This window comes from Ylistrum balloti, unplaced genomic scaffold (genome assembly GCF_031769215.1).
Source record: "Ylistrum balloti isolate Yb309-2 unplaced genomic scaffold, AGI_CSIRO_Ybal_v1 Utg370948, whole genome shotgun sequence".
In the NCBI taxonomy this organism is placed as follows: domain Eukaryota; kingdom Metazoa; phylum Mollusca; class Bivalvia; order Pectinida; family Pectinidae; genus Ylistrum; species Ylistrum balloti.
Window position 1 is genome coordinate 16,945 of NW_026782534.1, and position 15,516 is coordinate 32,460.

The 15,516-nt window shown below is 36.2% G+C and overlaps 1 protein-coding gene across 1 annotated transcript; it reads right to left on the bottom strand.

Moving 5' to 3' along the window:
- Window positions 1-1,402: 1,402 nt before the first annotated feature.
- On the bottom strand, window positions 1,403-5,602 carry LOC132559694 (U6 snRNA phosphodiesterase 1-like). The gene is made up of 7 exons (XM_060224313.1): window positions 5,454-5,602; window positions 5,001-5,149; window positions 4,409-4,586; window positions 4,232-4,285; window positions 2,060-2,165; window positions 1,659-1,742; window positions 1,403-1,513 (listed from the first exon to the last, which is right to left on the bottom strand). The coding sequence occupies exons 1-7, from the start codon at window positions 5,600-5,602 to the stop codon at window positions 1,403-1,405; spliced, it is 831 nt and encodes a 276-aa protein (XP_060080296.1).
- Window positions 5,603-15,516: the final 9,914 nt, after the last annotated feature.

Sequence of the window (15,516 nt, forward strand, 5' to 3'; positions counted from 1 at the left end):
GTGAGAAACAGAAACGGCGCACAGCTGAGAGGTTATGGAGGAGAACACGACTTGCAATCCACAATCAGTTATACAAAGACCAGTGTCGAAAAGTGAGCAAACGTCTTATTCAAACCAAACGTGAATATTACTCCAGTAAAATTGAACATTGTCGCAATGATCATAAACAACTGCACAAACTTGCCAAAGGCATAATGGGCCAGAAACATGATACTGTTCTTCCAAGTTGCGGGTCCCAAGAAGACTTATCGGAACAGTTTAGTTCATTCTTCATAAACAAAACTGTCACGTTAAGAAATGAACTTGCTTTGAATGATTCGGTGGATGTTAATACTGTTTCTATGTCATCAGACAGCGAATTTCAAGGTGAACATTTTATGTAAAGCGCTTTAGTGTAATCCTAACGAATTAGATAAGGCGCTATAGAAATTTAGTATATTGAACAAGCTGCTCTACTATATCCTCTATACTCTAGATGTTACGATCATTTTCGCCCTCTGCACCTCTGGAACATGTCATGGCAACATTGGTCTAAAGCGGGTTTCATGAGAGTGAAAAAAGTCCCATCACTGATACGCTCCTTTAAAAAAATACACTAAACTTCAAAGTCAGTTCAACATACCGTTATGCGACCTCAAGATTCGTTTGATGTACATCAAATAATCATACTAGTCTTCTCATTTTATCCACAAGGTGCCGCACATGGAATCTTCAATTTTGAACCCCTGGAGTATCGAGGATGGTGACAGGAGTACAGAGAGCGACAGTGGTCGTAACCCATGGAGTATCGAGAATGGTGACAGGGGTACAGAGAGCGAAAGTGGTCGTAACCCATGGAGTATCGAGGATGGTGACAGGGGTACAGAGAGCGAAAGTGGTCGTAACCCATGGAGTATCGAGGATGGTGACAGGGGTACAGAGAGCGAAAGTGGTCGTAACCCCTGGAATATCGAGGATGGTAACAGGGGTACAGAGAGCGAAAGTGGTCGTAACCCATGGAGTATCGAGGATGGTGACAGGGGTATAGAGAGCGAAAGTGGTCGTAACCCATGGAGTATCGAGGATGGTGACAGGGGTTCAGAGAGCCAAAGTGGTTGTAACCCCTGGAGTATCGAGGATGGTGACAGGGGTACAGAGAGCGATGATGGTGGTTTAATTAGTAACAGGCCCATTGATACTGCATTCGTCTCTGAAGCTTATGTGTGCTAGCTTAAGTACGAAATGGCGATTGGAACAGCTTTAACTTATTGAATGGACCACAAATAGATCAGAGTGTTAAGGTACTCACAATTGTCTTCCATATGTGAAAATTGACAAGGCGGCAATATCAATGTTCACGAGGAGAGAGTACAATGACGAAAAGGACAACACATAGTATCAAATGTTATTTATTTAGTTAAAGTCATGTATCCAGCGTAAATGTAAAGACCTTGTTGCCCGATCTACACTGTATCTGGTCCACAGGGAGGAGTTTAAGGTCCGGATTAGTATGTAGATATCCGTCCAGGACTACCTGTAGAGAAAACACAAAATCTATATCAGTTCTACTACATTCAGGATCTACATTGTAGAATTCTACCACACTACTACTCTGAATTATACCGTAGCGACTTAATGAATAAAACCACTGACAAGGTATAATATGATACAGATCTGACCTGTAGTTGTCGTTTCTTTTCATCTGTGACATCAGGAAGAACATCTCCAAGGCACCATCCTACACTCATGTGGAATGACGGATCCTGGGAAACAACGTGGACCGTTAGTTCATTAATTCTTTCTACCGCAAAAAGGTGCGTAAAATAACTGAATCTCTTACGTTGCTTTTATGTGTGTTTACTTTCGCAGGTTACTGGAGTAGTTTTAGAAGAAGACTACATCTCTAAACTCTGTGTCATTTTCTTATGATATTTTTATGTGATTACCAAGAATGTTCGTTACTGCATTAACACTATTTTAATATTCAGAAGAAAATGTAACTAAGTACAGGTAATACACATTGTCCACATGTGTGTCAGACAAAACCCTCCTGTCACTAACATTATTACAAACACTTCACCTTGTAGTATTTCTGAAGTCCAAACTCCTCAAGGCACTTGTCAACAGCTACAACGTAGTCCCTTAGCACAGCTGGATGAGAGTGTACCTCAACTGCCACAAATGTTCTGTATAAATATTTAAGGATTAAGAAAAAAATATCATTATGATAACAAGGTAATCGGTAATAAGAATTTATATATTACTGTATTTAAAATGTCGGCGTGTGTAATCCAATATTCATTAAAGACTAAGGGTGGTCAAGTGGCGTTGTGGTAACCTATGGCTAGACGTCCTGGGTTCGATTCCTCCAGCGGACGTAAAAAAGGTAATACCGGGTCACCTGCCCGACCATAAGGGTTTTCTCTCGTGTATTTTGGTTTCCTCCCATACTAAGATCTCATGCGGCCCAATGAGATTGATTAAGAAGCTGATAGCTGTTTTGAGATCAATGTACAATAAAGTTCATATTAAAGAAAAAAAAGCTTATTACCTGTTACTTGCGTTTTGGCCTATTTACAAAATACAAATACAGCATTTTCATTGATAGAATGGGGAAATGTTTACAATCATCGTGATATCTCCCCTTCCACACCAAATCAAAGGCCCATGTTTATCAGTCCTGAAGGCTAGCTTTTTCATAAATGAGGGTACCAGAATATTTGCATACTGACACCCATTACCAGCACCAAGAAAAGTCTTGCGATGTACATACAGAAATGATGTCAATACCATTTTAAGTGATTAAAAGTACATTCTAGTAATATTAATTTTGATCAAAATCAACGCATCATCAATTATATCATAGGATTCAGTATAAATGAAACGTTCATACTTAACATTTGTTAAAGGGGAGTAGCTCTAGAAAAGCTTGGATATTTTGGCAAATAACCCTTGTAAAATATCCCTTTGTGATCAGACCATCTAATGGAAGCATGATATACTCACAGCCATTGTTGTATAGTCATTACTGTTATCAACAGAAAATAAAACAAGAAAATACCAACATGTCAACTTAATAAAATTCCCAAACTAAAATTTCATAAAAAAAAAAGATTTACTCGAGAAATTGCTAGAAGAATTTGATTATTTTTTTTATCTGCATCAAAGAGCACTTCATCCTGATGCCAATTCTGGTGTCAATCAATAAACACTTGCTTATTTCACAAGTACAAATGTAATGTTACATCTCAAAGACTGTACAAAGGACATACATGTGAATTTCACATCAATAAGATACATTAAAGCCAAATTATCAATTGAAATTCATCACACAGCAGTTGAGTCCTTTTAGGACTGATAAGTGATACTAAGGCTAAAAGAGCCTAAGTTTGAGACATGGAAGAAGCTTATATGGTGTAGATGTGGTAGGGGATGGTTATTGTAGGGGATGGTTATTGTAGAGGGTGGTTATTTTAGAGGGTGGTTATTGTAGGGGATGGTAGTTGTAGGGGGTGAAAGTTATAGTGAATGGTGTCACAACGTGTGGAAGTTGTAAAGGTGTTTGTTATATTTGATGGTTGGTACATGATGTGAATATTAAAGGGGAAAATGTTATGTAGACGTAGATTGTTGGCAGAAGCTTATGTAGGGGATGCTTGTGGTAGGGAATGGCTGTTGAAGTGGTGATTATTTGATAAAGGGTAGTTGTAGAGGATTTTTGCTGTGGCTGCTAGGGATCCTTGTGGTAGGGAAAGGCTTTTGTAGGGGTGATTATTAAAGGGGATTATTTTATAGGGGTAATTGTTGTAGAGGATTTTTGCTGTTGTTGTAGGACATTTTACTATAGGAGTTGGAGATATAAGAAATTGTTGTTATAGGGTGTGACTTTTGTTATAAATGATGTTTGTCACAAGGGAAGATTTTTTGTACAGGAAAGGTTGTTGTGAGGGATGGTTGTTGTAATTAGGTTGTTGTAGAGTGTGATTGTTATAAGGGATGGCTGATATGATGGCAGTTATTGTTGGGGAAGATTGTTGTAGAGAATGGTTGTTGTACAGGAAGGGGTGTTGTAGGAGATGGTTGTTGGTTGTTGTAGGGCAGTGTTGTTGAAGGTTGTGATTGTTGTCTAGAAGTGGTTTTTATTTAAGGACAGTGATGATGTACATAGCTTTAGCTACAGGAACCAAATCTTTCTTTCAAACTTGTTGGATACAAGACATCTTTGAGAATACAAGTGATATGAAGTACTCACCTATTCTTCTCATCATTTGTGTATAACTTCACAGATATCATCTCACAGTAACACCTGACAAATACAAATTTGAATTTGCATATTAAAATATATTCAGAAAGTAGCCATATTCTCGTTTGGAAGGTAATTTAAATGTGACCTATGTGTACTTGGATATATAAACAGAGGAGACCTTACTTGTGCAGTATTCGTGCCTTGGCCTGGAGTGAGTCAGTGAGTGATTTGATCCAATGGTGACGTAAACTGACAGTCCGAGAGAGACTGATGTGAAAACTTTCCATTGGCTTGAAGTCCAGCGGACGTAAACAAAGCAATAGCTCACTGACTAAGTCATTAAATCGTGAATCATGATCATCTGGAATATACACAAAAATTTCCAATGATGATAAAGTACCAAAAATGAAGAAAAAAATCATCACTCTCAGAATAGATTTTAGCATCCTCAATGCATTAGAACTTTCAGAACAGGAATCCTTCTTAAAGCTGTATACCTTATGTCTCTATGTGGACAGAAAAGCACATTTAATCAGATATATAGACATCATTATGGTAGTTGAACAACATATACCAGACATTAGAATTTGGTTATACACTCATTGAAGCCTTTTAGACATCATGTTTTTACATCAGGTTTATAACAGGCAATGCCAATACACTTTACATATGTTAAAGTACAATTTCAATCAGTATGGTGTGGTGTGATCATCAGTTATCCTTTAACATTATAGCCATTATGAAAACAAAATATCCAATCACAATCTTCACCTACATGGGATGTGCACATGTGTAGCCCAGCTTCCTTCCTCATGTGCGAATGAACGTATCCGTCCGTCATGTTTTTCGGGGTCATCTTGATGAGTTCGAGACTTTTCAGCAAACAAAGATTTTATCGTGTCAGGAAGGGGCAAGACATTCGCACTGCAGAAATAAAAGGTGACTAGTGATAAGAAACTGATCAATTAAAATTTACCCAGAAATCAATAATCAAACTGCAAACTACATGTATATTACATACATCTGTGGTACTAATAGTATCAAAAGAGATACACAATGTGTATACACATTTAACCTCCTCCATCATACATACAGTCACACTAAATTAATACTATAGCCTGAGACTAATAAGGTAACTCTGTATGTAATTTAAGTGCTGTTATATTTGGACAGGGACGTCTGTCATATACGTCCCTGATTTGGAGGCCTGATCAGACCTGATGCATACCTGTGTTTTACTTTCTTTGTCTCTAAATTAACCTCAGGGGAGGAACATCTTTTTAATCTGTTCCCAACTCTACTGTCAGATGTATGTGTATCGCTAGTTCCATCTGTTCTTTCCTCGTCACTATCTGAGTAAGATACTAAACAAGACATTTTATACCGCCAAAAGTTAAAGTGAAACTAGCCGGAAGTCGATTCCTCTCACAAAAGAGTTCATAGTCTAGAGTTAAGTACGAGTTATCTCTCTTAGATTTACTCCAACTCCACAGATTGATAAATATTTTTTTTACTCTCTTTTGGAAAACTGAACAACATAACATACGTGTTACGTCAGTATTCTCCTCAGATCTCATACATCAAGCACATATTGATATGAGTATGATAATGAACATAGTATAAAGAACGGCATGGTTACTATCCGCATTGTCTCTCCAGCCTGGTGTAATTCGTACATATAAGTTTGTTCTCTGGAGTTCCAAACAGTGAGTTTCTTCTGATAAACAACTAGACAATTTTTAAGCATCAACGACATAAAGTCTTGTTTTAATCGAGGTTACTTAGGGCAAGTTAAAGTGATTTCAGCTTTCACAAAAAGGGGAAAAACATTTTTTTTTCTCCCTTGGAATTTATGGTCGATTATATATTTCCCTTTCAAAAATGAGATGATGGGGAATGATGTGGAAATATGTAATAAAAACTTTCACACACTTTGACATGTTGGAATATAAATAGCAGACTCCTCCTTCTACAAATGTGTTACTATGTAACGATAGTTTACTAATAATTCCCAGTTATTGTTTTCTAGAAATGCCATTTAGTTTGCCGGCTATAATGATATTTAAAGTTAAACATCTTTTCACCTAATAAGTCAACAGGATCGATTTCTGACAATCAAAAAAGGGAAAAACAACTTTTTCAAGTGTTTAAAACCATCGTTTAGAATTTTCATGAAACATACCTTGACCAGCGGTAGTAAAAGCATCTAATGATTTCCTATTATTATTAATTTTTTCTATTAGAAAATTGTACATATTAATTGTCTAATGCAAATATGACTACTATTTCCTTCCAATCCCACATAAGTACTAAGTACTAAATACTCATAATACACCCAGTGAGGGCAGCCAATCAAATTAATGGGTTTCTCAAAACATTAACTGTTTATGTATATATATATTGCTTTTATATTTTTATGGGGGGAGAGGGGGGAGTAAATTCCTTTAATAATTCTACCAGTTTAAACATACTCAGGTTTTCAAAATTACATCTTTTCAATGTCAAAGTCGGAATAATGGGGACATTTGAAAATAGAATGAAATCCATTTTCAACATCATTTAAATTACAAACGGTACTATGGATTAGATCAAATACTCTCTGTATATTTCTGTATAGCCATTTTTCTATATTCAGTGTTATGGACTGATAGTCTTATTCTTGATATGTCTTTCAAACATTCCTTGGATATTTAACGAGGATGAGAAATGTAATCTGGAATTGCGAAATAGTTGGGTTTTTTTTTTTTTTTTTTTTCTTCTTTTTGTTCAAACTTTTATGTAATTTTTCATAGCCTCCATTTACTATTTCATCAAAGATACACAAATCTTAGTACAGGAAAGAAAAAACTTTAAATATAAGCTGTAATATTGTAAGTGAGTTTCCATGGGAAATACCTTACCTGAGGTTTTCTGTCCACAATTACAGGATGGGGACTTAGTTACATGTATGTCATCAACCAGAATCTAGGAGTTCACCATCAGATACAAATCCGATTGTGTGAACAAAGATTATTTCCGTGTTCGGTTCCGATTACAGTGTATGAGCAAAATTAACTTGGTAACAGGAGAAACTGCCAACAGAAAGATAGCAGATTGTTACAACTATGTGATTTACAACGCTGTGAACTTGTAGCAATTCAATGGAGACCTCATGTTATTAGTAACATTATAATGGAGTTTACAATTTCAGTCATGTGATTTACAATTTGTAGTCAATGTCAATAGTCCTAGTGATTTACAAGTTGTAGTCAATGTCAATAGTCATAGTGATTTACAATTTGTAGTCAATGTCAATAGTCATAGTGATTTACAATTTGTAGTCAATGTCAATAGTCATAGTGATTTACAATTTGTAGTCAATGTCAATAGTCATAGTGATTTACAATTTGTAGTCAATGTCAATAGTCATAGTGATTTACAATTTGTAGTCAATGTCAATAGTCATAGTGATTTACAATTTGTAGTCAATGTCAATAGTCATAGTGATGATTTGTTTACATAGTGAATTTGTAGTCAATGTCAATAGTCATAGTGATTTACAATTTGTAGTCATAGTGATTTACAATTTGTAGTCATAGTGATTTACAATTTGTAGTCAATGTCAATAGTCATAGTGATTTACAATTTGTAGTCAATGTCAATAGTCATGGTGATTTACAATTTGTAGTCAATGTCAATAGTCATGGTGATTTACAATTTGTAGTCAATGTCAATAGTCATGGTGATTTACAATTTGTAGTCAATGTCAATAGTCACGGTGATTTACAATTTGTAGTCAATGTCAATAGTCACGGTGATTTACAATTTGTAGTCAATGTCAATAGTCATAGTGATTTACAATTTGTAGTCAATGTCAATAGTCACAGTGATTTACAATTTGTAGTCAATGTCAATAGTCATAGTGATTTACAATTTGTAGTCAATGTCAATAGTCATAGTGATTTACAATTTGTAGTCAATGTCAATAGTCATAGTGATTTACAATTTGTAGTCAATGTCAATAGTCATAGTGATTTACAAATTGTAGTCAATGTCAATAGTCACAGTGATTTACAATTTGTAGTCAATGTCAATAGTCACAGTGATTTACAATTTGTAGTCAATGTCAATAGTCATAGTGATTTACAATTTGTAGTCAATGTCAATAGTCATAGTGATTTACAATTTGTAGTCAATGTCAATAGTCATAGTGATTTACAATTTGTAGTCAATGTCAATAGTCATAGTGATTTACAATTTGTAGTCAATGTCAATAGTCATAGTGATTTACAATTTGTAGTCAATGTCAATAGTCATAGTGATTTACAATTTGTAGTCAATGTCAATAGTCATAGTGATTTACAATTTGTAGTCAATGTCAATAGTCACAGTGATTTACAATTTGTAGTCAATGTCAATAGTCATAGTGATTTACAATTTGTAGTCAATGTCAATAGTCACAGTGATTTACAATTTGTAGTCAATGTCAATAGTCACAGTGATTTACAATTTGTAGTCAATGTCAATAGTCACAGTGATTTACAATTTGTAGTCAATGTCAATAGTCATAGTGATTTACAATTTGTAGTCAATGTCAATAGTCATAGTGATTTTTACAATAGTTGATTTACAATTTGTAGTCAATGTCAATAGTCATAGTGATTTACAATTTGTAGTCAATGTCAATAGTCATAGTGATTTACAATTTGTAGTCAATGTCAATAGTCATAGTGATTTACAATGTCAATAGTCATAGTGATTTACAATTTGTAGTCAATGTCAATAGTCATAGTGATTTACAATTTGTAGTCAATGTCAATAGTCATAGTGATTTACAATTTGTAGTCAATGTCAATAGTCATAGTGATTTACAATTTGTAGTCAATGTCAATAGTCATAGTGATTTACAATTTGTAGTCAATGTCAATAGTCATAGTGATTTACAATTTGTAGTCAATGTCAATAGTCATAGTGATTTACAATTTGTAGTCAATGTCAATAGTCACAGTGATTTACAATTTGTAGTCAATGTCAATAGTCACAGTGATTTACAATTTGTAGTCAATGTCAATAGTCACAGTGATTTACAATTTGTAGTCAATGTCAATAGTCACAGTGATTTACAATTTGTAGTCAATGTCAATAGTTAGTGATTTACAATGTTGTAGATATTGTAAAAAAATATGTGTAAAATATGTAACAGGTTAACACGGGAAACGCATTACAAGATGAAATATTACGTTTTAAAAATGTTGCCTCTGTCAAAGAAACAAAACACTCCAATGAAAAGAATTAACCGGGATGATCTTGTCAGCAGTTACATTGAAGTCCTCTTTTATAACGGAAGTCTTGAGGAGTTTGACTCTGGGTATATATCACAACAATTGGCAAGGGCCTACAAACAGGAGCATATAATTGAAACGGCGAGGGGTGGGGTGGTAGGATTTGTATATGTTTATAAAGTAGATACTAAACTCATTAATGGCAAGATAAAAAACAGACATATATCTGCGCAAAAACAAAACCAAATATGGGTATATTTCTATGAGTGCAAAATAAATATACAAAGATAGTACCGTATAAGCCGCACTGGTTACGAGAGTAGTTGGGATTTGCGCCCATGTTTCTTCAAATTTGTGGTATATAGGATTGATTTGCTCGTCATTTGGGGAAATTGATTTAACTGCAGCAATGACTGGACACAATATATGTAAGATGCTAGACCTACACCAAAGCCAGCTAGTGTTGATGGGAGAGATGGCGAAGATAACGCCGAAGAATAGAACAAACTAGATGTAAATGATATATTCGAATACCCGGAAACCAGTAAGGACTTGACTCCAAAGTCCATCTAAACCATCTCATGATGAATCATACTTATCTCTGGTCATGGTCTTCTGACATGGTCTTCTGTTAAGTAATGTTTTTATCGAGGATTGTTCTTTAGAATATTTTAGAAACATTAAGTTACTTTATTTGATACTCTTTAAGATTAACCTAGATCGTAAGGATTATTGTTTCATCGGAATATTGGTTAAATTGTATAATTGATACAGCATCTTGTGCTTTATGGAAAAAGACTAATAAAATACCAGTATAATAGAAACCAGCCAACTTCACTTATGGTTTAGTGTCTCCATTGTAATATATGGCATGTACCGTTGCTATGGGGACATTTGGTTGCTAAGATAAGACATAATTGCCGTGAAATTCCAACTCCGTGTGTATGTTGCCACTGCTATCGTCATTTAATCTTGTACTATCAAACGGCTTTCTGTGTCCATTACGATATGAATAATGTTCTGATGTAATGGAGAATCTTCGGTAATTGAGGAGTTTATAGGGAAAATCATAAACAAGTCCGGTTACGTTTAAATATGTTTAAAGATCCTTTAAAGCTAAGCAATTGTCATATCAATACAGATGAAGTATTCTTGCCATATCATATATCATATCATGAAATATCATGATTCACATTGTAATATAAATAAAATGTGTAAATACACTGTACACAACGGGTAGGAGTCAGGTCTGTTGCTAGGCAACGCAATGTCAAAATCCTTTAAAAATACATATGCCATTTATCCTATATGTCGATATATACACGGTATCAAAAATGAGATATCATACTAGGTACAGTTAGTCTATGTTTCTTTCATTTGTAAATATGAAAAAACTGAAAAGAGAAGAATCTTCATTCTATTTGCCAGAAATGTCGTTAATCAAACAGAGAGTGTATAAAAGTCGGGTGTACGACTTGGTGCATAAGCTAGGATCATTTATTTACAATTCAATCGATATTGATATCTTACAATGATCTATACATGCTGGACGGACAGTATATCAGAATTGGATAAAGTGTGGAGGAGAAATAGCCGCTTTATTGCCAGTGTTTAAAGTATTTATCACAAAATGATGTCTTAAATGGAAGATAACTTTCTATACATGGTCTCACATTTAATACCTAGGTGTTATGTAAGTCAAGAATAAACTCCTATTGACGACCGTGTAAACTCGCGATTAGATTACTGAAAATGGATTTAATATCCGTATACATGGTTCATGTAACTGACTCAGCCTAACCCAGACCTAATAAGTTTTGCATATATGTAACGGCATTATCTATTGTAATGCGTATTTATTGACAGCGTAGAAATTACGCGTAGAACAATTATTCTCAACTATCACTTAATTGGATATTAAGCAGGAATATATACCTGTTCGTTTACAGATAACAGGAAAGCCACCCTTACTTGTCGAACTTTAATTGCATATTTCTTGGTACATCTAACTTTGAAGGTGCGTGATAACATTCGGCGGTAAACATTGTATAGTGTCCAGCAAAAACAATTCTAAATATACCAGTCTATGAGTGGTCAAACAAACATTTTATGGAAAGTTCCTTTGAACACATAGTTGGACTTTGTAAAGCGGTCAATGTTTCGTGTAATACTCAGTAAGAATTTTCACACTTGCCAGAATGACATTTATCAAATTTGAAGGGTATATATGGTCTATATTTTTGTGTTTTATTTGGGGAAATTGATTTAATTGCAGCAAGGACTGGACACAATATATGTAAGATGCTAGACCCACACCAAAGCCAGCTAGTGTTGGTGGGAGAGATGGCGAAGATAACACCGAAGAATAGAACAAACTATATGTAAATGATATATTCGAATACCCGGAAACCAGTAAGGACTTGACTCCAAAGTCCATCTAAACCATCTCATGATGAATCATACTTATCTCTGGTGACATGGTCTTCTGTTAAGTAATGTTTTTATCGAGGATTGTTCTTTAGAATATTTTAGAAACATTAAGTTACTTTATTTGATACTCTTTAAGATTAACCTAGATCGTAAGGATTATTGTTTCATCGGAATATTGGTTAAATTGTATAATTGATACAGCATCTTGTGCTTTATGGAAAAAGACTAATAAAATACCAGTATAATAGAAACCAGCCAACTTCACTTATGGTTTAGTGTCACCATTGTAATATATGGCATGTACCGTTACTATGGGGACATTTGGTTGCTAAGATAAGACATAATTGCCGTGAAATTCCAACTCCGTGTGTATGTTGCCACTGCTATCGTCATTTAATCTTGTACTATCAAACGGCTTTCTGTGTCCATTACGATATGAATAATGTTCTGATGTAATGGAGCATCTTCGGTAATTGAGGAGTTTATAGGGAAAATCATAAACAAGTCCGGTTACGTTTAAATATGTTTAAAGATCCTTTAAAGCTAAGCAATTGTCATATCAATACAGATGAAGTATTCTTGCCATATCGTATATCATATCATGAAATATCATGATTCACATTGTAATATAAATAAAATGTGTAAATACACTGTACACAACGGGTAGGAGTCAGGTCTGTTGCTAGGCAACGCAATGTCAAAATCCTTTAAAAATACATATGCCATTTATCCTATATGTCGATATATACACGGTATCAAAAATGAGATATCATACTAGGTAGAGTTAGTCTATGTTTCCTTCATTTGTAAATATGAAAAAACTGAAAAGAGAAGAATCTTCATTCTATTTGCCAGAAATGTCGTTAATCAAACAGAGAGTGTATAAAAGTCGGGTGTACGACTTGGTGCATAAGCTAGGATCATTTATTTACAATTCAATCGATATTGATATCTTACAATGATCTATACATGCTGGACGGACAGTATATCAGAATTGGATAACCACGCTGGCTGTACCGGAGTGTAGAGGAGAAATAGCCGCTTTATTGCCAGTGTTTAAAGTATTTATCACAAAATGATGTCTTAAATGGAAGATAACTTTCTATACATGTTCTCACATTTAATACCTAGGTGTTATGTAAGTCAGTTCCGTGTAAACTCCTATTGACGACCGTGTAAACTCGCGATTAGATTACTGAAAATGGATTTAATATCCGTGTACATGGTTCATGTAACTGACTCAGCCTAACCCAGACCTAATAAGTTTTGCATCATACCTGTAACGGCATTATCTATTGTAATGCGTATTTATTGACAGCGTGAGAAATTACGCGTAGAACAATTATTCTCAACTATCACTTAATTGGATATTAAGCAGGAATATATACCTGTTCGTTTACAGATAACAGGAAAGCCACCCTTACTTGTCGAACTTTAATTGCATATTTCTTGGTACATCTAACTTTGAAGGTGCGTGATAACATTCGGCGGTAAACATTGTAGACAGTGTCCAGTTGACATTCTATACCTACCAGTCCGGTGAGTGGTCAAACAAACATTTTCATGGAAAGTTCCTTTGAACACATAGTTGGACTTTGTAAAGCGGTCAATGTTTCGTGTAATACTCAGGTAAGAATTTTCACACTTGCCAGAATGACATGTATCAAGGTTGGGAAGGGAATCTCTACCAATTCTGTATGGTCTATATTTTATGTGTTTTATGTTGAGGAACCCTTTAGGTTTATATTGTTACAATGTATGTTGTAATATGTCCAATGCCCGAACAGATATTCTATCATTGCTCTCGCATTTCTATAACGTTAACCTGTGGGGTTTCTATATGTGGTCAGTTTTGCAACAGGAGAGAAGATAAAATGTTCATCGGACGTGTATTTTAGTAGGGATTAATTGGTGCTTTTCAACCCCAGTGTGATCTTTTACTAGTTAGCAAGTGTCGTTTTAGGGGGCAGGTGGATTCTCACAATTCTTTTTTTTTAAAAAAAAAACGAATATTGTGGTAAAAGTACGAATATAGAAATTATTTGTCTCCACATTCATTATTTTTACAGTCGTGTATTTCATATCAAACACTAGAGAACATTGCACCTGATTATTTATTCATTTTAACGGATAATCTGCTCGTCACTTCGTCATGATATAACACTCTCATCAATGAGATTGCCTGCTGATATCCTTGATTTGTTGGCCTTTACATTCTCCGTACCAAGCCGGGGGCGTATGATGTATGATACACAATGTATCATACTAGGCCATTCACTATGACACCCTAGCCAGCCTCTGTACCAGGTGTAACAGGACATTCCCTGTGATACCCTAGACTGGCCAGTGTTTGTAATCTCCTAGCCAGCCTCTGTACCAGGTGTACCGAGACATTCCCTGTGATACCTTAGGCTGGCCAGTGTTTGTAATCTCCTAGCCAGCCTCTGTACCAGGTGTACCGAGACATTCCCTGTGATACCTTAGGCTGGCCAGTGTTTGTAATCTCCTAGCCAGCCTCTGTACCAGGTGTACCGAGACATTCCCTGTGATACCTTAGGCTGGCCAGTGTTTGTAATCTCCTAGCCAGCCTCTGTACCAGGTGTAACAGGACATTCCCTGTGATACCCTTGACTGGCCAGTGTTTGTAATCTCCTAGCCAGCCTCTGTACCAGGTGTAACAGGACATTCTCTGTGATACCCTAGGCTGGCCAGTGTTTGTAATCTCTTAGCCAGCCTCTGTACCAGGTGTACCGAGACATTCCCTGTGATACCCTAGACTGGCCAGTGTTTGTAATCTCCTAGCCAGCCTCTGTACCAGGTGAACCGAGACATTCCCTGTGATACCTTAGACTGGCCAGTGTTTGTAATCTCCTAGCCAGCCTCTGTACCAGGTGTACCGAGACATTCCCTGTGATACCCTAGGCTGGCCAGTGTTTGTAATTCCTCAGCAAGCCTGTGTACAGGTCTACCGATATATTCCCTGTGATACCTTAGGCTGGCCAGTGTTTGTAATCTCCTAGCCAGCCTCTGTACCAGGTGTACCGAGACATTCCCTGTGATACCTTAGGCTGGCCAGTGTTTGTAATTCCTTAGCAAGCCTGTGTACCAGGTGTACCGAGACATTCCCTGTGATACCTTAGGCTGGCCAGTGTTTGTAATCCCCTAGCCAGCCTCTGTACCAGGGCATTCCCTGTGATACCTTAGGCTGGCCAGTGTTTGTAATCTCCTAGCCAGCCTCTGTACCAGGTGTACCGAGACATTCCCTGTGATACCTTAGGCTGGCCAGTGTTTGTAATCTCCTAGCCAGCCTCTGTACCAGGTGTAACAGGACATTCCCTGTGATACCCTTGTCTGGCCAGTGTTTGTAATCTCCTAGCCAGCCTCTGTACCAGGTGTAACAGGACATTCCCTGTGATACCCTAGGCTGGCCAGTGTTTGTAATCTCTTAGCCAGCCTGTGTACCAGGTGTATCCGAGACATTCCCTGTGATACCCTAGACTGGCCAGTGTTTGTAATCTCCTAGCCAGCCTCTGTACCAGGTGAACCGAGACATTCCCTGTGATACCTTAGACTGGCCAGTGTTTGTAATCTCCTAGCCAG

Coding starts and splice junctions, on each gene's coding strand:
- LOC132559694 (XM_060224313.1), bottom strand. CDS start 5,602: ATGTCTTGTTTAGTATCTTACTCAGATAGTGACGAGGAAAGAACAGAT. Junction 5,150..5,453: donor ACAAAGAAAGTAAAACACAG/GTATGCATCAGG, acceptor TTATTTCTGCAG/TGCGAATGTCTTGCCCCTTC. Junction 2,166..4,231: donor ACAAATGATGAGAAGAATAG/GTGAGTACTTCA, acceptor ATATTTATACAG/AACATTTGTGGCAGTTGAGG.